Consider the following 22,773-nt stretch of genomic DNA (forward strand, 5'->3'; position numbering starts at 1 on the left):
AGGCCAAGGATGACTCCTCTCCTGCCCACACTCTCTCTCCTCCTGCTGGTGGCCGTTAACCCTGTAAACGCCAACGGTTATTATGACAAGATTTTGGCTCACAGTCGCATCAGGGCCCGGGACCAGGGGTAAGTCAGTGTGCACAAACCCCTCTCCCCTTAGCTTGTTGCATGGACAAGAATACCTCTTTTTTCTGCTCACGACAGAATAATAAGAAAAAGGGGGAAATTAGGATTCTGTGATTTTCGTGTGTTTTAAACTTTAAGAATTACTTTCAAAATAACTTGTGTACAGTGGCTTTTTATGAAATGGTATATAATGCTCATTAACAACATTGAACAAGGCATTTTTTTTCAAAGACACCATTTATTTGTGTTTTTATTTCCTTCCCAAATCTTATGAAAGGCTCTGTGGTTCGAGGCTATCATTATGTAAACAGCTTTGAAATGTCTCCCATGACTTTAGAAAAAAACATTGTGTTAGGTTTTGTCTAAAAATGAAATACTGGGGAATGTAACTCACTAGGGCTCTGAATTTTTTGAGGCATTGAAGAAGGCTTTTGAATTTTCGATCCAGTGAAATCGCAAGCCATTCATATTTCTTAGAATAAATTCAACTGAAAGGAGGCATTTTGAAAGTTGTGTCGTAATTTAGCATCTTAACCAACCAGGCAGAATTTCTCTGAAAGGGATTTGGGAACTTCTCGCCCTGTCCGGAAGGGTCTTTCCTGATGCTCAACTGTGCAAACAAGACTTCCGTCTCTTTAAGAGAGAAGGACTCAATTCTGGCAAAGGATGCCCTAGTCTTTCACGCCACCCAAAGAAATGAGTTTTGCTTTGTGCAGGCATCGTATGTAAGTTCACTGTGGCTCTCGTGCAGTTGTGATGACTTACCTAGAAAACTGAAGAATGTGGCGTCTGCTCGCTGACCTCTCAGGTCCCAGGGAGCCTCACAGGTCCCCACACCCCCCAGGAGCACGGGTTTGGTCTACCAGGGATCAAAGGGTTATTCACAATGAGACAAAATTGCATTAAATTGGATGCTGCTCACATAATCCCATTAGGTTCCCTTCTGAAACACTGATGTTTCACTCTCAGGGATGCATCATCTCTTCTCTCTCCCAGAGACTGGACCCAAAGCAGGTTTGAGCACAGTCCAGGATTACACCCTTGAAAATCAAATCCACACGTCAACTCTCTTTGTGACCATCTTACCTGTAGATTTAAAAAAAAAAACACAACTAGATACCATTAGGACATGAACCCTATTTTTCTGTCTTTCCAGCCCCAACGTCTGTGCCCTTCAACAGATCTTAGGCACCAAGAAGAAATACTTCAGCACCTGTCGGAATTGGTACCAAGGTGCCATCTGTGGGAAAAAAACGTAAGTCGCATCTTCTTCTTAATGCGCCACCTGCCCAGGCAACGGTGATGTTGAGGACTGTCCTTGGGGGTGCCACACCCTGTTTTCCTCACACCCCAAACTGTGAGCTTCCTAAAAAAGGAACGGATGCCAAAAGTCAGTGAAGAAATTCTCCCTGCACTTCTCCATGTCCTTGGGGAACCCCATTCCTGAACCTAAGGGGCAGGGGCCCAAAGACACAAGTCTCGGGCGGGGTGGTCCCGGGGAGACTCGGTGCGAGAGGTTGACTGTGTCATTTCTACCCTCTCTTTTCCCTCAGGTGAGTCATTTAACCTTCATGCCTCAGTTTCCTTATTTGATAGATATGTATATATTTTTAAAAAATGGTCCGGAAGAGCAAAATGACCTGAAATAGTTGCGTTTTTGAGGCACAAATGAATGTTTCCCTCCAGTCCTTGGGAAATCACCTAAAGTACTCAACTGGCCTTAGGTTTTTAATCAAAACTCTAGTTTCCAAGACTTTGAACATTTGATCTCTTCCTTGAACAGTTATTCGATTCCCAGCCTGATTCCCAGGGGTCCACAAAGCGCCCCCCTATCATTATTATTTCAATAGCCCAAAAGACAGCTTATTCTTTAACTTAGTTGTGTATTTCACCAATTAACTTAAAGTTGGAAAACATTTTTTATTACTTGATGGACATGCTTATTTGTTGAATCTGCTAATAAATATTAGTAGAAACAATATAACAGTGGGCATATCAAGGTTGAGAAGTACTCATGTGGTCCAGATTCTTCATTTTATTTTTATTTTATTTACTTATTTTATTTATTTATTTTTTTGGTACGTGCCCCTAGCGGGAACCGAACCCAGGACTCTCTGGTCCGCAGGCCGATGCTCCAACCGCTGAGCCAAACTGGCCAGGGCCAGATTCTTCATTTTCAAATTAAGGAGCTGAGTCATAGAGAGAATAAGTGACTAAGTCAAAAAGATTAGAGACTTTCTCCCCAGTCAAGAAAACAGTGGAAACAACCCCTTAGTTCTTATTGACTAGGGCCCCACCCTCAGTGAGGGACGGTTAGAAGCAGAGTTACCTGGAGACGGACCTGCTCTGCGCAGCACCTTTAAATGTGTTACTCTAAACAGTGCGGACGGATGGGAAGATGGTTAAAAATTTACTCTTGACTTTAAAATATTGGTACAAATAATAAATAGGAAATCACATCACCATCTGGAGACTTCTTCTTTGTTGTTTTTTGTTTGTTTTTATTTGTTTTACCTGTGAACTGTGGACTTCATCCTTAGAGAGTTCTTGAAGGTAAATTGAAAGGAAGAATGTGAAACTGCAAAGTAACACAACCCCTGTTGTCCTTTTATTTTAATTAGTGAGCATACGCAGATGGGAAAAGGAATTGTGAGCAAATGTCTATTTAAGATGCATACGAGCATTTTTATTTCCAAATAAGAATCATGTATTCACGGCAATGACCTTGGCTGGACTGTCCAAGCGTGGACACCACAAGACACTGCTGTCCAGCCCACTCCCTGACTCACCAGATTCTCAGCTGATGTTAATTTTCAACCAAGATGGTCCTGCTCGTTGGCAGACATCTGGTCGACCTGTGACTCATTCACACATTGACGATTCCAATTACAAGTCGGTAGTGACAACGATCTTGACCATGATTCAGGCCCCAGTGGGGACGACGAGGCGAGGCTCTGAATTCAAATATCTTTGTTCTTTATATTCTTGGTGTTCATGGGGCATATTTGGAATGCGCATTAACCACATGAGAAATGACCTGTTCTCCAAAATATGTAGGGGAATCTTTACTGTATCCCCCTGGAAATAAGATGTGTGACATAATCTTATATTAACCACCTGCATATATTAGAGATGCCGAGGCTTGTACAAAGCATATGCCAAGATTCTTTCTTGCTTTCTATTAAAATTTTTGTTTTTCTGCTTTGAAGCTGGCGTTTTACCAGAAATATAATATCTCCTTTGTTAAATTAATTAGCTTTCTTCCCCCACATTTTTCACAAACACTTTACATCTGTGCTCTCGAATCAACGTAAATCCCGGTTGTTAGTTTCAAATAACTAAAGAAATCAATGGTTTTGACAGGAAGAATGCCTGATTTGCCATCTACTGACAGATTTTAAATACTATTCAGGAAGTGAAGATAAATGTCCCACTTCCACAGATGTTCAAAGAAATAATTTTTCTGTACTCTTATTTGTTCTACCAACCATATGGGGACTTTGAGTTTTTGTAGCATAAATGTTCTCCTGAAAAAAGTAACTTTTTTTGCTTTTAAAATATCAGTGTAGATCCCCACATTTTCCAACTATCAGCAGAAATTTCAACTGACTGTTCTAACATTCTGTGCCATTTGGATGATTAATTCTCTACATTAAGATTGATCTGTGGGTTATATTCACATGTGCTATAGATATTTTTGTTGCATTAACATTTTCTTCTGTCATTCACTTTTTTTTACTTCAAGTAAGTATTGTCAGTCATGGACGATAAAATAGGTACCTCATCTTTTTAGGTACATCCAAGTAGTCAAATGTTTCTATAAGGATCTATGAAATAAAATTGCTTCAGGGACACATGAATATTTGCATAAGGGGGCATTCCCCACTTAATTTTGCCTGTATCTTCTTACCTTATCCACCATACTTGGGCCAATGTACCAACCAAGACTTTATTTTCTCATTTGTGCTTTCGTAGTTAATACATGTATGTCTACCCATAAAAAACATTGCATTATGTTTTTAAATTTTACATTAAGAAAATAGAGAAATAGAAATCCAAGATCATTGAAGAGCTTATTTACCTTTTTAAAACCGTATGACTATTTTTTATAGAATTAAAAATTCTACTTTGAAAATTTGCTTATTATATTTTTTATCATACTGAGAAAAAATATTTGTCCTTATATTTGGCAATATTTGCCCTAAATATATCCAAATTCTTTCATTCATTCATACTTCCTGAGTATAATGATCACAACTAGATTAAAAAGCCAGAAAGAAATAATATCTGGAGCAACTAAGAGATACTTATTTATTAAATTGCAAGATATTTAGTCATAAGCCATCATCTTAAACTGCATCACATAATTATCAATTAAAAATTACAAAAAAAATTGCCCTGGCCAGTTTGGTTCAGCAGTTAGAGCGTCGGCCCGCAGACCAGAGAGACCTGGGTTCAGTTCCCACTAAGGGCACGTACCTCGGTTGCAGTTTGTCCCCAGCCCCGGTTGGGGTCGTGTGGGTGGCAGCCACTCGATGTGTCTCTCTCACATTGATGTTTCTCTCTCTCTCTTCCTCCCTCTCTCCCTTCTGCTCCATCTGAAGATAAATGCAAAAATGTCCTTGGGTGAGTTTACAAAAAAAAAAAGAATTACTATATTACTATATTTTACTCATAATATTCCCCAATTTCTAATTGTTTCATACACTCATCTTCATATTTCTATTGAGAAGAAATAAAGGCTTAGGCAAAATTTTAATTAAAACTATGTCTGTAGTAGATCTTGAGCAAGTCCAGAGAATGTGAAACAAAATTTGACAAAATGAAGATCAGGGTTATATTTTTAGTAAAATGAAAAACTGGAAGCAATTATATAGGTGATTTCGGGTTACTATTTTCTCACAAAATATAGTAAATTAGGCAAAGTTATTTTAACACATACTTGTTTGCTTAAATGTTCTGACCTATTGCCTTAATTATGGCCTACATATAATTTAACACACTTTGTCAACTTTGAACAGGATAATATTTTCTTGAATATTTTATTCCAATAAACGTGACCAAACATTTGCATTGTCTTTTCAAATCACACAAAAATAAAAATAAATGTAAGCGCAGTCAGTGTGGTCTAGTGGTCGAGGGTCGATCCTGCATCAAGAGGTCATGGGTTCGATTCCCGGTCAGGGCACACGCTCAGGTTGTGGCCTGATCCCCAGTGGGGGGTGTGCAGGAAGCGGCCAATCGATGTTCTCTCTCATCGATGTTTCTATCTCCCTCTCCCTTCCTCTCGCTTTAAAAAAAAATCAATAAACAAAAACAAATTAAATAAATGTAAGATTTTAAAGGTTTTCTAGAACATGATCAAATGCGAATTCCATTGACAATACAAATTGGTTTAGTTTGCAATGAGATAGCTTTTATTATTACTTTTTATTCCTGACCCTAGGGTATGTTTTTATTGATTTTAGAGAGAGACGAACACTAGTGTTAGAGAAACATCGCTTCCCATACACGCCCAGGCCGAGGGTCCAGCGCTGGCCAGGTGGCGCAGTTGGTTGTAACATCATCCTTTACACCAAAAGGTTGCAGGTTCGATTCCAGGGCACATACCTAGGTTGCGGGAGAGCTTTTGTTTTATTTATTTATTTTTAAACCTTCAACTGAAGATATACTTTTATCGATTCTAAAGAGAGCGGAAGGGAGAGCGAGAGAAACATCGATGGGTTGCCTCCCTTCCACGCCCGACCGCAGTTCAAATTCACAACCTGGGCATGAGCTCTGACCGGGACTTGAACCCACAGCCTGTGGAGCCAGGGAGGGAGCTACAACCAGCTGAGCCACCTGGCCAGGGCAGCAACAGATGACTTTCATTCATTGGAAGGGGTTAATGCCTAATGATGTTTCTAGTTTTTAATAACTTTTTACCAGCAAACATTCATCGCTGTTTAGCGTCTGCAGAATGATTTCTAAGGCACAGTTTGAGGTCCACACTCCCTGTAAGTGGACACGGTGGCTCCTCCACCACCGTGAGTAGCTGGAGAAACTGAGACCCCGCTTTGCTGAATAACTTGTCGGAGTCACCCATCGGCCAAGCGGCGGAACCGGGACCCAAACTCCACGGTGTTTGCTCCAGAACCTGGGGCTTGTCCACATGGCGGGCAGCCGTAGAAACAAGATCTAATCTAAATGCTTTGGCCTCGAAAATAGAAAGAGTGACTGATTTCTGGAGTCTAAGAAAAATGCGTAGCGGTTCATGGTAAGCCTTACTAAGCTCGTGTCAAAACGCCGCCTGCGTAGTTCTCCATTTTAACACTGATTTTCTTCCGCTGGACAGGACCGTGTTATACGAATGCTGCCCGGGGTATATGCGAATGGAAGGGATGAAAGGGTGCCCAGCAGGTAAAATTTGGACGTTTCCTATAAAATCGGTGCCTCGTGACATTTTATTGCGAAAATGATCGGTGCAGTGTCTTGGGGAAGTTTGTGTGACGTTCAAATGATTGTGACATAATGTTCTTGAAATGGAGTCCGGAGTCCTCACCCCTCTTTCCTGTTGCAGTGATGCCCATTGACCACGTGTACGGCACGCTGGGCATCGTGGGGGCCACCACGACGCAGCGCTACTCCGACATCTCGAAGCTGAGAGAGGAGATCGAGGGGAAGGGATCCTACACCTACTTTGCTCCCAGCAATGAAGCCTGGGACAACTTGGATTCTGTAATGCCCTGCTTCTGTTGACTTACTTATCTTGTTGTTGTTGTCGTTTTACTTTATTGCTTTGTGGACTAGAAAATGCATACGAGTAGTATGTCTTTCTATTACACACAAGTGAAGATCTATAAAAGGACGAGTTAGTGAGGGTAAGGAGCAAATAGCTTTAATATGTCCATAAATGAAATAAATCCCCAGCAATATAGAGAAAAGGCAAACCAACAGTGGACTGAAAAAGCCCTTGTTATTATTCTATTTTACTCCTGTCCTATTTCTTTGTTAGTTGAGAGAAAATATACGTAATTTTAACTAATAGATGTAATGCAAAGGTAAGTGGAAAAGCCTAGTACATTAAAAGTTTATTGTTATACAGACATACTTTATTATTTTAATTATATGTAAATATAGATGTCTGTCCAGAGACTAACAGCCTTAGAAACACATGCGTAAATATTTAAATGACGTGTGTAAACCATGCATTCGGTTTTCAGACATGTCGTGAATAGTCTGATGTACACGCCCCAAATTAAGCCTCAAGTTCCAGATCTGCAAAACTGGTGTAGAAACAGATTCCTACTTTCTACTCGCTGGATTGATCGTTGCTACTGGAGTCAAAACGTATTTGTTACCACTTAGGCAGGTTCCTCTGGCTACGCTCTTGCTACATTAACTGTGTGGTCCATTGCCGGCTTGTAAACTCTCCTCTGGTTGACCGCATCTCGGACCCCCTCACTTCCGGTGACTCCGCAGCCTCCCGCCGTCAGGATGGTGTGGCTGAAGGCTGAGCAGGTCTAAACTGCTTTTATACACACATCTGGGGACATCGGCTACTGCTTTCGTGCAAATAACCACCAGCTCTGTGTTTCTTACACTTGCTCTTTTGGGAATCTTAGGAGACTATTTCTAATCTCCATCTTCATATTTCTCCTTGGATGAACCATCTGCATCTTTGAACAAAAAGGTCTTGACCACATGTGCCTCTGTCTTTCCCTCCGTAAATGGTGGCTTTTCTCGGGCCACCTTCCGGAGTAGGCAGCAGCAGTGACCTCAGTGTCAGATTCAAGGGCGTGCGTCCTCCTTACCTCCGCTCCCTCCAACTCCTGCACACCACTGTTAGTCACTCACACCCCATGTTTCATACTCTTAACGTGTATTGTTTCTTTTATTGTTTAAAAAAATTTTTGTCTTTATTGATTTTAGAGAGAGGGGGAGAGGGAGAGAAATAGAAACATCGATTGGCCGCCTCCTGCGTGCTCCCCACTGGGGATCAGGCCCACAACCTGGGCATGTGCCCTGACCGGGAATCGAACCGGCGACCTCTTGGTGCAGGGTCCACGCTCAACCACTGAGCCACACCGGCCGGGTCACGTTTCATACTCTTAACACCCTCATTCCTGCTCTGTGTTCCCACCACACTCAACTCCCAGAGCCCAGCCTAATTATCACCGTCCAGGGCCAGGAAGTCTTCAGAGGGGCAACACTGTCAGCCTGACGTGCACTCACTCAGGCATGCGCGTGTTCCTGGTCCCACGCAGTTCCCTAAATTTCTTTCCGAACAGTATCTGAGCGACACAGAGCATGTCTGACCCCCGCGGACAGCTTCTGCTTTGCTAACGTTCACCCTGGGTCCGCAGCTGGGCTCCGATCGGCCGCACCTCACGGCGACCTGTTTGCCCCTCCGGGCTCTCTGCACCCCTCGAGGGCTGGACTTCCTCCCTTCACCCCCGAAATGCCTTTCCCTCCTCTGTCCTCTCCACTGCTGGACTTCCTCCCTTCACCCCCGAAATGCCTTTCCCTCCTCTGTCCTCTCCACTGAGGTAGTGTCTGCATGTTGTTGTATCATAAGCACCTTAAATGTAGGGATTGCACCTTCCTGATCACTGCATTTCCCATCACACCGCGTACACGGCGTAATACATGGTTTTGGATAAATAAAAAGGTACAAAATGTCTGAATTCTTAAATTTGTTTATGTAAGTTGTTTATGGATGAACATAAAATCCCTTTTTTTTTCCATTCGAATATTGTGTAGAAATATAATGCTTTTTGTTTAGTTACTCAAAATAATTGAAATACCACAATGAGAAAGTAATGAGAAAAGAAGGCATGTAATTAAAGCGTGATTTCCGCAATGAAATGAACGTCTATGTTTTTCATGTTTTCCTAGGATATCCGCAGAGGTTTGGAGAGCAACGTCAACGTTGAGTTGCTGAACGCCTTGCATAGCCACATGGTTGACAAAAGGATGTTAACCAAGGACTTAAAAAACGGCATGGTTGTTCCTTCGATGTATAACAATCTGGGGCTTTTCATTAACCATTATCCTAACGGGGTAAGTTTCTCTAGCGAGCAGTGTTCTTCTCTAGCGAGCAGTGTTCTTCGCACTCAGAACTTATTAGAGGGCTGACTGAGACTTTGTATGTAAGTTGTGGGTCTGCCTTAGAAATCGCGGATCGCTCCCTCTATAAAAGAAAGGGAAGGATAAAAGCGATAATACGAATGAAAAACTCTTGCGTCTTATGTTTTATGATGTTAAGTGTAACTGTGCTTCAGTTCTCCACTGGCTGTTTCTCTGATTTTTTTTATACTTAGCGATACGTAGACCTTCATTCTCAGCATTTATGTTCAGAATGTCATTTCCTTCCTGTTCGTGTTCCCGGTAGACGTTTAAAATAGGGAGTCAGCTGGCCACGCCGGCGGTCAGTGGACAGTTCTGATCCCCGCGCGGTGATCTCCCCGATCACGACAGGTGGTCACTGTCAACTGTGCCCGGATCATACACGGGAACCAGATCGCGACCAACGGGGTCGTGCACGTCATCGACCGCGTCCTCACGCAGATTGGGACCTCGATTCAAGACTTCATCGAAGCTGAGGACGACCTCTCGTCGTTCAGGGTAAGAGCAAGACGTGACGGCGGGGTCTCGGGTGGCTGAAGTTCCTTCGCTGTCCCTGGCGGACGTGCAGCAAATCTGTTTCTGGAAATGAAACGTTTCCGTTTTGCAGAGCAGAAATCGTCTCATGGGAAAGGGTTTGATGGGGACGACATAAATGACGTGGTTGGTTGGGTGCCTGCGCGTGTGTTCAGGGCCTTGCGAATGTGTCCCCCTTGGTTATTAATTATACTTACTGCTCGCTATGGCTCCCGTCACACAGACCACGGCACAATTGTTTTTGTTTTTTTAATTTTTTAAAATTGATTTTAGAGAGAGAGGAAGGGAGAGGGAGAGAGAGAGAAACATGGATGAGAGAGAACACTGACTGGCCGCCTCCTGCAGGCCCCCCACGGGGGATCAGGCCCACAGCCTGGGCATGGGCCCTGACCGGGAATCGAACCAGTGATCTCCTGGTGCAGGGTCGAGGCTCAGCCCCTGAGCCCACCGGCCAGACGACAGCAGAGTTTGCAACGTGTTGGAGAAGACAGTTGTTGAGCCGGAAAGGACTACACTGTCTTAAGATCTGACAGGAGCGAGCATCTCCAGTTTTCTAAGAGGGGCTCCCCTGTGGGCCCGGCTGTGGCTGCGGTTTCCTTCGGGCGTGGGGTGCGCAGCCCTCTGAGGCCACGTCTGCGTTCCAGGCGGCTGCCATCACCTCCGACATCCTGGAAGCCCTGGGGAGGGACGGCCACTTCACACTCTTTGCTCCCACCAACGAGGCCTTCGAGAAACTCCCGCGCGGTGTCCTGGAGAGGATCATGGGCGACAAAGTGGCTTCCGAAGGTAGGAAAACAGTCCCCTCTCTGGGAAGCGTCCCTTACTCTCCAGGAGGAAATAAAATGAAAGGAGACGGCCCCGCCAATGGTGTCAGCTTTGATAGAGACAAAGCAACTCTTGTGGGGGGTGAACCCTAAAATCCTTAAAAAAAACCGTCTTTGAAAAAATATGCAGAGCAATTAAATAATTAATTTAACAATTAAAGTAATTGGCCCTGGCCAGTTTGGCTCAGCGGTTAGAGCCTGCGGTCCGGAGAGACCCGGGTTCGGTTCCCGCTAAGGGCACGGACCTCGGTTGCAGTTTGTCCCCGGCCCTGGTTGGGTTGTGCAGGTGGCAGCCACTCGATGTGTCTCTCTCACATCAATATTTCTCTGTCTCTCTTCCCCCTCTCCTCCTGCTGCTCTATCTGAAGAAAAATGCAAAATAATAATAATAATGTTCTTTGGTGAGGATAAAAAATAAATAGTTAAAAAAAAATTCTACAGATCACATTTTTGTGTTGCTTTCAAGTAAATAAATAGCAGCGTTGAAAAAGGATTGGCAAGTATTGAAAATAAATACTAGCCCATCACATTTCAGTACGGTATGCCTATTACGAAATGTTCTTCCTTCTACATTTATTTCAGAAGGTATCATTGAGACACTCACGTGGTTCCCCCGGGCCAACGCATGTCGATGCACAAAATGTGGCTCTGTCCAGTCTCCTTGTCTATTTTCAAATAGGCTTCACCTTGAGACTAGCACCTTTCACTTGGTTTATTCCAAAATAAATTTAACAGGTTTAAGATGAGTCGTTTCGAAGGTGCCGTAGCGATAGAATGCAGTTGAAGCCGAGATCCCTGGAGGTGTCCGTCAAGAATCGTCTTTACTTCCGCTACTTCCCAGATGTTGTCTATAGAGGATCCCTTTCCTGTCTCCAGGCTCCGTTCACTGTTTACAAACTACCGCTGTTCTGATCCTAGAGGCTAATGCAAGAGGCTGCTCGGGTGTTTGGGGACAAATATCAGTGAACAAATAACGTTACAGGATTTCTGAACGGAACTATTTTTTTTTTTTTTCGGCTTTCATGTCAGAAATTGCTGTCTTAGGATAGTGGGAACTTGATCTAACACACTTTGTTTTTACTCCACAAACGATTTCATGCCACTGGTCTCTTCGTACTTCCCGCTGAAGTGAGTTTTGTCCGTTGTAGAGTTGAAGAAAAAAACACTCCAAGAACTTAGACATATTTTTAAAGCCTTTGGTTCATCCGTGGACAAGATCTATGTATTGTATGTCTCAGGAATACTCAGTTTTTCAGGAATACTCAGTGTCTCAGGAATACTCAGTGTCTCGGGAATACTTAGTGTCTCAGGAATACTTAGTGTCTCAGGAATACTCAGTGTCTCGGGAATACTCAGTGTCTCGGGAATACTTAGTGTCTTGGGAATACTTAGTGTCTCAGGAATACTTAGTGTCTCAGAAATACTCAGTGTCTCGGGAATACTTAGTGTCTCAGAAATACTCAGTGTCTCGGGAATACTTAGTGTCTCGGGAATACTCAGTGTCTCAGGAATACTCAGTGTCTCAGGAATACTCAGTGTCTCGGGAATACTCAGTGTCTCAGAAATACTCAGTGTCTTGGGAATACTCAGTGTCTCGGGAATACTTAGTGTCTCAGAAATACTCAGTGTCTTGGGAATACTCAGTGTCTCGGAAATACTCAGTGTCTCGGGAATACTTAGTGTCTCAGAAATACTCAGTGTCTCGGGAATACTTAGTGTCTTGGGAATACTTAGTGTCTCAGAAATACTCAGTGTCTCGGGAATACTTAGTGTCTCAGAAATACTCAGTGTCTCGGGAATACTTAGTGTCTTGGGAATACTTAGTGTCTCAGGAATACTTAGTGTCTCAGAAATACTTAATGTCTCGGGAATACTTAGTCTCAGGAATACTCAGTGTCTCGGGAATACTTAGTGTCTTGGGAATACTTAATGTCTCGGGAATACTTAGTCTCAGGAATACTCAGTGTCTCGGGAATACTTAGTGTCTCGGGAATACTTAGTGTCTTGGGAATACTTAGTGTCTCAGGAATACTTAGTGTCTCAGGAATACTTAGTGTCTCAGGAATACTCAGTGTCTCGGGAATACTCAGTGTCTCGGGAATACTTAGTGTCTCGGGAATACTTAGTGTCTCAGAAATACTTAATGTCTCGGGAATACTCAGTGTCTCGGGAATACTCAGTGTCTCGGGAATACTCAGTGTCTCGGGAATACTTAGTGTCTCGGGAATACATAGTGTCTCAGAAATACTCAGTGTCTCGGGAATACTCAGTGTCTCGGGAATACTTAGTGTCTCGGGAATACTTAGTGTCTCAGGAATACTTAGTGTCTCAGAAATACTTAATGTCTCGGGAATACTTAGTCTCAGGAATACTCAGTGTCTCGGAAATACTCAGTGTCTCGGGAATACTTAGTGTCTCGGGAATACTTAGTGTCTTGGGAATACTTAGTGTCTCAGGAATACTCAGTGTCTCAGGAATACTCAGTGTCTCGGGAATACTCAGTGTCTTGGGAATACTTAGTGTCTCAGGAATACTCAGTGTCTCGGGAATACTTAGTGTCTCAGAAATACTTAGTGTCTCGGGAATACTCAGTGTCTCAGAAATACTTAGTGTCTCGGGAATACTTAGTGTCTCGGGAATACTCAGTGTCTCGGGAATACTTAGTGTCTCAGAAATACTTAGTGTCTCGGGAATACTCAGTGTCTCAGGAATACTCAGTTTCTCGGGAATACTTAGTGTCTCAGGAATACTCAGTGTCTCGGGAATACTTAGTGTCTCGGGAATACTCAGTGTCTCGGGAATACTTAGTGTCTCAGGAATACTCAGTGTCTCGGGAATACTTAGTGTCTCGGGAATACTCAGTGTCTCGGGAATACTTAGCGTCACAGTGAAACATGACTTTGAAGGGTCGCGTTCTGTCTCCTTCCACATGGACACTTTCCTCTCTGCCCCCAGCGCTCATGAAGTACCACATTCTAAACACCCTCCAGTGCTCTGAGGCCATCATGGGGGGCGCCGTCTTCGAGACCCTGGAAGGAAACACCGTGGAGATCGGTTGTGACGGGGACAGTATCACCGTCAACGGGATCAAGATGGTGAACAAAAAAGACATCGTGACGAATAACGGCGTCATCCATCTGATCGACCAGGTCCTGATTCCTGATTCCGGTGAGTAGGCGTGTCAGGGGCTCCTGCTTTGTCCTGATGGTCAGGGAGGGGCCCGGGGGGTGAGTCCGTGGAAGAGGAGCGTCCAGTGTGGGCAACGGCAGGTGGAACACGCAGAACCGTGGGACTCCGGGGCGCTGAAACGTGGTCCTGTAGCATTTCCAATACCCAACATTCGTACGGGGCCTCACAGGGTCCGAGGTCTCTTAAAAGCACAGGAAAGACACAGGGAATGGCCACCTCTGAATGAATAAAGCCATGGCCCTCACAGCTGTAGGATCCACAGGTGAGCAGAATAGAACGAGAGAAAATGGAAAGTGAGAAGCCAGAGAGACATTTCCCTTCTGACTTGTTCTGACCGTGTTCGTGCCCAAAAAAGGCGGCTGGGAGCCCTCCCGGGAAGGGCCTGTCCACGGCCTGGCACTGGGGACGGTGATGGTTTGTTTTGCAGCCAAACAAGTCATTGAGCTGGCGGGGAGTCAGCAAACCACGTTCACAGACCTCATCGCCCAGCTGGGCCTGGCATCGACGCTGAGGCCGGACGGGGAGTACACGTTGCTGGCTCCTGTGAATAACGCGTTTTCTGGTATGTGCCCCTGCACCGTGCCCTCCGCTCGGCAGCCCCAGCCCCCACGCCCTCCTTCTCCGTGGTCGTCTGCAGTCAGAGATGACGCCTATTGCCCAGGTGTCGCTTCGTTTTCGGGACGGGCAGCCCCGCCTAGCCCCTATCACAGTGTCCTTCGTTGCAAACATTGTATCATAACAGGTCACAGCCTCAAGGGAGAGAAAGTTTGTGCCAAGGGTATTCTAGGAACGCAACCATGTGACCAGCACACACACTGCATCTCGAGAAAAATAAATTTGATTTTCCGATTTAATGCCCACATCCTATTTAGGAGTGAACAGGTACATTTCGCATCTCAGAATATGACAGTAGCATGTTCAATGATCAATAAAGGAGAGGAAGAGAAGATTACACACGTCTGTGTTATGATGTAAACCATTACTGTAGGCATTTTACCTAGTAGCTGCTATGCAGTGACAGTGTTTAATGTGACCTGCCACCTTCCTCCAGAAAAGTGGTTTTATAAAGACATATTTAAATTGTTAGGCATCATCGAATGATGATAAAAACAAATGAGTGCCACCTGATTTGCCGCTTTTCCCAGTACAAAACTGAGACATAGAAATTATTCGTAAAAAATTCAAGTTCCTATAAATGCTTTTCTTTGTAATACTGATATGTCCATACGCATTAATACCTGCCTTTAAGAGGTCGTCTGCTCTGATTTTGCACTCAGTAATAAAGGTACATTTAGAAACGACTCACCATCCGTCTTTCATGTGACTGATTGATATCAAATTTGCAGAAACATTCTCGGCCAGCATTAGAGTTTAACCCTTGCCAGTGACCACGTGCAACTCCGTATCCCTCACAGAAATGAAACCCATTGATCTGTCGACTTTGAATCACACTGTAGTCACCTGATGAAACAGCTCATGCAGATTCTAGTGGTGCATAAAATTCCTGGCCTTGAGCATTTAATTGAGCCTTACATCATAGTAATTCCATATATCGTATGCGAGTGGATCCATAATATCAATAATAAGAATTACCCGTTTTCGTGATTTTTCTCTTAGCAGGAGAAAGTTTAATGCTTTCTATATAAATTATCCTCTTTTTTTTTTTTCCTTTTAAAATTGGCTTACAGATGATACTCTGAGCATGGATCAGCGCCTTCTGAAGTTAATTCTGCAGAACCACATACTGAAAGTAAAGGTTGGCCTCAATGAGCTTTACAACGGACAAAAGCTCGAGACTCTTGGAGGCAAACACCTCAGAGTCTTCGTGTATCGCACAGTAAGTGAAGAAAACCATGTAACCCTTTACTGCCCCACCCCCATTCCCACCCTACAGGTGTCTAAGAGTCTTTGTTTCTCTCGTTTGTTCATGTCTTGCTTTCGGTTTTATATCTTGCATATGAGTGAGATCCTAGGGTTCTTGACTTCCTCTGTCTGACTCCTCGTGGTTGCGTAATTCCGCTGTGTACATGGTCCACCTCACCGTTATCCGGTCGGAGGACTCTGGGGTTTCCATGTCTTGGCCCTTGTGAATAACGCTGCAGTGAACACAGGGGTGCATGTGTCTTTGCAAATAAATGTTTTCAGAGTTTTGGTTAGATACCCAGAAGAGGGGTTGCTGGGTCATATGATAACGCTATCTTAATTTTTTGAGTTTTTGATAACAGCCATTCTGACTGGTCCGAGGTGGCATCTCTTTGTGGTTTTGACTTGCATGTACCTGGTGACTAGTGATGTTGAGCATCTTTTCATGTGTCTGTTGGCATCTGCTCACGGTTTATAGGACCTGGTACAGTTGCAGGACACTTTGTATGGAGAACCAAATATGTAGGATGATCTTTTACTGTAAGATCACAGTTCGTTGACTGACTCTCTCTCGAATGACTTTCAAGATAAACTTCCGTAGTCACAGAAACATTTTTAAATTCTTCTTATAAATATGTTTTTATTGATTTCTCAGACAGAGGGAGAGGGAGGGGGAGAGAGAAACATTGATGGGGGGGAGAAGCATCAGTCGGTTGCCCCCTGTTGGCACCCCAGCTGGGGACCGGAGCCGCAACCCTGGCATGAGCCCTGACTGGGACCATGATCAACCAACGGAGCCACACCAGCCAGGGAAGAAATATTTTTGAATTATATAAAATGGTTCTAATGTACTTTATCGAGTATTTAGAAAATATTGCTTATCAGAGCCACAGGGCAACTAGAATGCTGTTGGGTTTCTGCTTGGGGAGCACCTGCACCTACAGCTGAAATATGTCACAGACAGTCAAGTGTTCCCCGGAACTGAATGGGACCCAGCGTCTGGTCATTGTCATTCCACAAGTCCCACCAAACATCTTCAAGGGTGCAGGGAACAGGCTCCACCCCCAATTATACATACATACATATATATACTATATATATAAAACCTCGATTTGTTTAAAAATACTATAACTGAATCCATGGTTTCATTTATAATTGATGGGATTTTACAGTCAAGAACATAGAGAAACTATTTTTGAAGATCACAACAGGCACTGATGTCAGGAAACCTTCCGGTTAATGAAGGTCCCGAGAGCTCACGTTTCCGCAGACGGGTGGAGAGATGGTGGGAACACGAAGAAGAGTGGTAGGGAACGTGGGAATGGGGTTCCACGGAACCTGTGTCATTCACAAAACCACACCTAGGGCACCTTGGCTGCAGCAGTCAACCTCGTTGAATAACGAGTGTGATGTCAGATTGTGGGAGGTATTGAATTCTTTTTTTTCTTTATTGATTTTTTTTTTTTAGGGTGAGAGAGAGATAGAAACATAGATGAGAGAGAACATCGATTCTGCCTCCTGCACGCCCCCCACTGGGGATCAGGCCCACAACCTGGGCAGGTGCCCTGACCGGGGATCAAACCAGCGACCTCCTGGTGCAGGGTCAACGCTCAGCCACTGAGCACACCGGTTGGGTAGATTGCACGAGGTGCTAACGCAGAGGAGAGAAGCTGCTTCCTCCGGCCGCCGAGGTCCTCTTAGAACTAACTGTCCATCTACAACTCTAGTTACGCAGTTATTTCCACGGAAGACATTTCAAGTAAGGACATGGAGCCTGTCTCTCCCTCCCTCCCCCAGGCTGTCTGCATCGAAAACTCCTGCATGGTGAGAGGCAGTAAGCAGGGGAGAAACGGCGCCATCCACATATTCCGGGAGATCATCAAACCGGCGGAGAAATCTCTCCACGAGAAGTTAAAGCAAGAGAAGCGCTTCAGGTAAGAACGACAGCGGCGGGCAGGTCTTGGCTTCACGGAGAGTCTTCCAAAAGGCATTTCATGTTCATATCGCTGCCCGTGCATTTGGAGTAAGAAGTCTGCGGAAATGCTGCTGGAGCAAAGTGTATTATCAACATGATTTTGCTTCCCGATGCACCAGACTATAATTCAGTGAGTGGGGAGAAGAAAAAAAAAAAGATAAACTGAACTACTCTCTTTAATTTTTTTTATAATTAAAATTTCAAATGATAATATGTAATAGCCAAGGCTATTTGGTAGAATAGTAAATGAAAAAAAACAAAAACAAAGCATGCTTCTTATTTGCGACAAAATTTGCCTTTCTCAAGTGTTATAAGACAAACACAGAGATTAGGAAATTTAAAAATCTATGTGCATTTCAAGCATTTTATCACGATAAAACTTTCTTAACGGGTAAATTGCGTTTGAAACATATGGAGGCAAATGATTTTCTCATGCTTTCTGCAATGCACGGCTTATAATCTAGTCCATGCATCGGGGGTGAGCACCCCATACACAATCTACGGGTAACACAATAAACATGTCTTTTCTGTTTAGCATCTTCCTCAGCCTTCTGGAAGCGGCGGACTTGAAGGAGCTCCTGGCACAGCCTGGGGACTGGACGCTATTTGTTCCCACCAACGATGCCTTTAAGGGAATGACGGATGAAGAAAAGGAAATTCTGATTCGTGAGTCGCAGTGAACACAGGCTATTTGCCCCTTGGCGTCAGGGTCTCGTTTCTTCCTCAAGGGTTTCTGCCCGAACATCGGTCTCAAAAATTCTCCTTTTCCTCTTTTCTGGTTCAGTCTTGTCTAGCCTCAGTTTCCTTTACTGCCACTTAAGATATGTGGAGGGTCACGAATTAATGTCCTTAATTCACTGGCTGCTGTCATGCTGTTGAGCTAGGTGTTCACGGGTCACTGAGAGAGATGACGTGAGACGTCACAACGAAGAAACATAAAGACACATCTTTTTCTCTTCAGCCCTCGTCGTATCAGAAGGCCCAAACAAGGTGACTTATTCTGAAATAAATATGTATGTCCCCTCTAGGCAACAAAAATGCTCTCCAGAACATCATCCTTTACCACCTGACACCAGGCGTCTTCATCGGGAAGGGCTTCGAGCCCGGCGTCACGAACATCCTGAAGACCACGCAAGGAAGCAAAATCTATCTGAAGGGAGTAAGTCCTCGCCGTCGTTTACCTGCTGTGACGTTTGCTCCTTCCCAGCGGCCTCGCTGACAGATCCCTTGTTTTCTCAGGTGAATGACACGCTCCTGGTAAACGAACTGAAATCCAAAGAGTCTGACATCATGACCACGAATGGCGTCATTCACGTCGTAGACAAACTTCTCTACCCAGCAGGTGGGGGGCCACTGACTTCATGAATACACGAAACGTTTTAATCGAAGCCTAGATTTTTATGTCCACATTCTTGCCAACCTTTGTTTAATATTCCTTTTCATAGACACGCCTATTGGAAGTGATCAGCTGCTGGAAATACTGAATAAACTGGTCAAATATATCCAAATTAAGGTACAGAATATTATTGGATTTATTTCTAATGTGTTGAATACAAGAGACTGCACAGGTATATGCATCAGTGAATAGACAGACACTAGCTTTGGGTTGGTCTTTGTTGATTATGTCCACCTATAAAGAAATGACATAAATTCTTTATGCTTTTATTCAACAAACATCTATTAAAAGCTACTTATGGCCAAGCAGTGTATTAAGTATTATGTGAAATATTAAGTTGAGTCAGATATGGTTTTTTATTTTAAAAGTTTATATATAGTCCAGTTGGGCAGATAAGACATGGAAGTAAAAAACTATAATTTTTCTAACCTCAAATGTCTTTGTTACTGAATATAAGAAAAAGATAAAGTATCAACTTGTCAATAATCACAATAGTTGAAGGCAAAAGAATATTTTGCTTCTTTATTATTATAGAGCCAAAGTGTCAGGAGATATATGACATATTACTTTATAAATCTATTTAGCTTTGGGTTAACTGTTCTATAATTTCCTAGACTGAGTAACAAATCCAATCATGTTTATGCCCCCGCCTCATCACAGGACATTGGAAGGTGATTCGTATGAAAACTTTATTTCTGTTAAGTGTAACAATAGCTTCACTTTGTTTAGTAAGAATTAAAGTGGTGGCAGGATTTTATTAATACAGCCAGCCTGGGTTTCCTGTGACTAAGTACACATTTCATGTGAGGACATTTCATGGGACTGATCAGACACATTTCTTTTCAGTTCGTCCGTGGTAGCACCTTCAAAGAAATCCCGATGACTGTCTACAGTAAGTATCTAATTGATCATCGTCATATATAAGTGGCAACATTTAAAACATAAAGATAGGATGTGTGTGTGTGATAGTGTGTGTGTGTTTACAGGGACTATTGATCATCTGGTATTTAGAATTCCAAACAAAGGCAGATTTAATCCCAATAGAACAGGGGTTGAGGTCACAATGAGACCTCTCAGCCACAGCCATACCCTTAATCTCCAAGAAACCACATCCCCACTCACCCCAAAAGATCTAAGAATAGCAGTAAAGTAGAAGAGCTAGCATGGCAAAGAAGCAGAAAAAAAATATACACAACGATACAGGGGAAGAGAGAGGTACAAGGCATTCAGAGCCTCCCGGAGATGCAGGCGTGGACACCAAGCGCCCTGCAGACGGATTTGCCGCCCGTCCACCGCCAAGCCCTCCACCACCTAAAGCAGGGGGCACACAGTGCGCCAAGAACCCTCATGTTTACGATTTGGTGGTTTAGAAACTCTCCACCCAAAACTTTCAAAGAAACAAAGATGCTGCCAGGTGATAGATGCAAAGTTTCCAGACCCCAGGTTCTTTTTTCCTCGTCTCTACCAGATCATCAAAATCCAACCTCTGCGATTTGAGTGTGTGTGTGTGTCTGGGGGGGGGGGGTGGGGGGGGTATCCTCATAAACACAGTGTGTGGTGTTACTTTTCCGACGTGACCTTCCTTCCTCTGCATTCGTTCTGTCTTTCCTGTGGCTTCCAAAGCCGGTCTTTTTATTTTGTTTTGACTCCACCATTAAACACTCAAAAATGTGACCGCTGTAGCTCTTAGGGAAGTATTACTTCCATTCCCACAACGACCGCGACTAGAACGGTGTTCTGTTTTACGCCATGAGCACCCGTCATTTAGTTAAGGAAAATGTCCTCAAGATTTACACTAGATGTGGAGGGAGGTGAGGACGGTCAGGAGCACAATGAAATGACAGCCGTCCTCCCCGATTGCAATTACGTAGGGACAGCACGTGCAGACCCAGTAGCGGGCCAGCTCGGCGCCCTTTGAAAGGCTCAGTTGGAAGGGTTCTGATTCAACGTGTATACATTTCAGAATCGTTTTAAGATATGTTTCATAAGAAATTAAAGAATCCTATGGGCTATATTCACCAGAAATGTCATGTCCTCTTTCTCCACTAAAGATCCCTATCCTCACCGAGTGCCCTTTGCTTTCCTACTTTGTCCACAATAAGTTCGACAGTGTCCACAGATGTCGACGCAAGACGTTGCTCACAATGAGCTAGTGTCTGTGATTCCTTCATTCTCCTCTACTGACAATGTCTTGGAAAGGTTTCTCGACGGCAGGACCAACTGTGAAATCAATAACGGAATCCACAGATGTGGTATATTTTAGAGCGTTATCCTTTGAGATCTCAAGATAGAAAGTCTGATAAGTCTGAAACATGGTCCCAGGTAGGGCTTAGAACCCATCTTAACTCACAAATGGATACAGTTAAACGCCTCAGAAGCCTGAGGTAAGAATGTTACAGTAACATCGACTGTGACCCAATCGGCTGTGACCACACAGGTGGCGCAAGTGCAACATTGTATCTGAGGAGACATCTTTCAAGGATTCCAGGAGCAGGAACAAGAATCCAGTAACCGCCCTGGCCCATTCGGCTCAGCGGTTAGAGCATCGACCTGCGGTCCTGAGAGGCCCGGGTTCGGTTCCCGCTAAGGGCATGTGCCTCGGTTGCAGTTTGTCCCCGGCCCTGGTTGGTCGTGCGGGTGGCAGCCACTCGATGTGTCCCTTTCACGTCGATGTTTCTCTCTCTCTGTTCCTCTCTCTCCCTCCCACTCTACCTGAACAAAAAAGGAAAAATGTCCTCGGGTGAGGATAAAAAAAAAAAAGAATCCAGTAACTGCTTTACGTCCCCGAGGCCCATTTTTCGTCCATCTGTGCAACCAAAAGCCAACCAACTAGTTGGCTGCTCTCTTAAGTAAATTTAGCACATTATTATTATCTCAGTTGGGTGGATGACATACATTCAAAATCCACACCTTTACTTTTTTAAAAAGATGACGATGATCATGACCTGGTGCCTGTAACGTAAATATCGCCCGTACTGTAATCTTTCCTGCATGGGGCTCAGACCTCGCTGGCTGAGATTTATTTTTACTTTTAAGTACACTGCACTGTTTTTTCATATTTTCCTCTCTGTATCACTGTTACAAAATGCACAAGAAATACTTGGAGTCTTTGTTCAATGGTGTTTTTCTCATTGAGAAAGAATTCAACAGGGCCATTTGAGATATTATGAGTGGCATGAAATTAATCATGTTTATTTGTCTTCTGTTGCTATGCAGCCAAAATTGTCAAGAAGTACAGAGGAAGCTAAAGAGCGTTAGTGGCACAAAACTGTAGATTTCTAGATAGAATTCCTCTCTTAGCGAGTCTATATTTCCACTGGAACATGTCCAAGTCCCTGGACTTCAGCATCTGGCCACGAGAAGATACTACTAAATAATGTATCATGAATAGCTCCTGTATCTACTGCCTGAACGTATTCCCGCATCCGCTACTCCAGTACCCAGCAAAAAGCAAAACCAAAAAAAAAAAAAAGCAATTTTGTTCAGGTTGCTTTCACGTAAACATCATTTATGTTCCACTTTCTATACTTGCAGCAACTAAAATTATAACCAAAGTTGTAGAACCAAAAATTAAGGTGATTGAAGGCAGCCTTCAGCCTATTATCAAAACCGAAGGTAAAAATCAACGTGGTTCCTTCTGTTGGGGAAAAAAAAAAATCTCGTATAATGGTCTGATTTCTATGAATGTATCTGCATTCTTTTAGACACTAACATGCTAAACGTTTCTATACCGATGGCATGCTGACGTTATTGGAG

At 43.7% G+C, this 22,773-nt stretch overlaps 1 protein-coding gene across 8 annotated transcripts in view; it reads left to right on the plus strand.

Moving 5' to 3' along the window:
• Positions 1–9: 9 nt before the first annotated feature.
• POSTN (periostin) overlaps positions 10–22,773 on the plus strand; it is a 34,251-nt gene continuing 11,487 nt past the window's right edge. For 6 of the 8 annotated variants that reach the window (XM_036249897.1, XM_036249899.1, XM_036249900.1 and 3 more), the window contains exons 1-16: positions 10–128; positions 1,285–1,383; positions 6,463–6,527; positions 6,688–6,845; positions 9,006–9,170; positions 9,588–9,734; positions 10,415–10,556; positions 13,550–13,762; positions 14,211–14,345; positions 15,472–15,620; positions 17,444–17,580; positions 18,157–18,287; positions 18,650–18,780; positions 18,861–18,963; positions 19,067–19,134; positions 19,864–19,909. In XM_036249897.1, coding sequence (XP_036105790.1) covers positions 10–128; positions 1,285–1,383; positions 6,463–6,527; positions 6,688–6,845; positions 9,006–9,170; positions 9,588–9,734; positions 10,415–10,556; positions 13,550–13,762; positions 14,211–14,345; positions 15,472–15,620; positions 17,444–17,580; positions 18,157–18,287; positions 18,650–18,780; positions 18,861–18,963; positions 19,067–19,134; positions 19,864–19,909 — 2,008 coding nt within the window. Of the gene's footprint in view, positions 129–1,284; positions 1,384–6,462; positions 6,528–6,687; positions 6,846–9,005; positions 9,171–9,587; positions 9,735–10,414; positions 10,557–13,549; positions 13,763–14,210; positions 14,346–15,471; positions 15,621–17,443; positions 17,581–18,156; positions 18,288–18,649; positions 18,781–18,860; positions 18,964–19,066; positions 19,135–19,863; positions 19,910–22,551; positions 22,633–22,773 lie in introns of all 8 variants that reach the window. The other 2 variants (XM_036249896.1, XM_036249898.1) reach the window with 1 other exon arrangement.

This window comes from Molossus molossus, unplaced genomic scaffold, assembly GCF_014108415.1.
Source record: "Molossus molossus isolate mMolMol1 unplaced genomic scaffold, mMolMol1.p scaffold_m16_p_9, whole genome shotgun sequence".
NCBI lineage: Eukaryota > Metazoa > Chordata > Mammalia > Chiroptera > Molossidae > Molossus > Molossus molossus.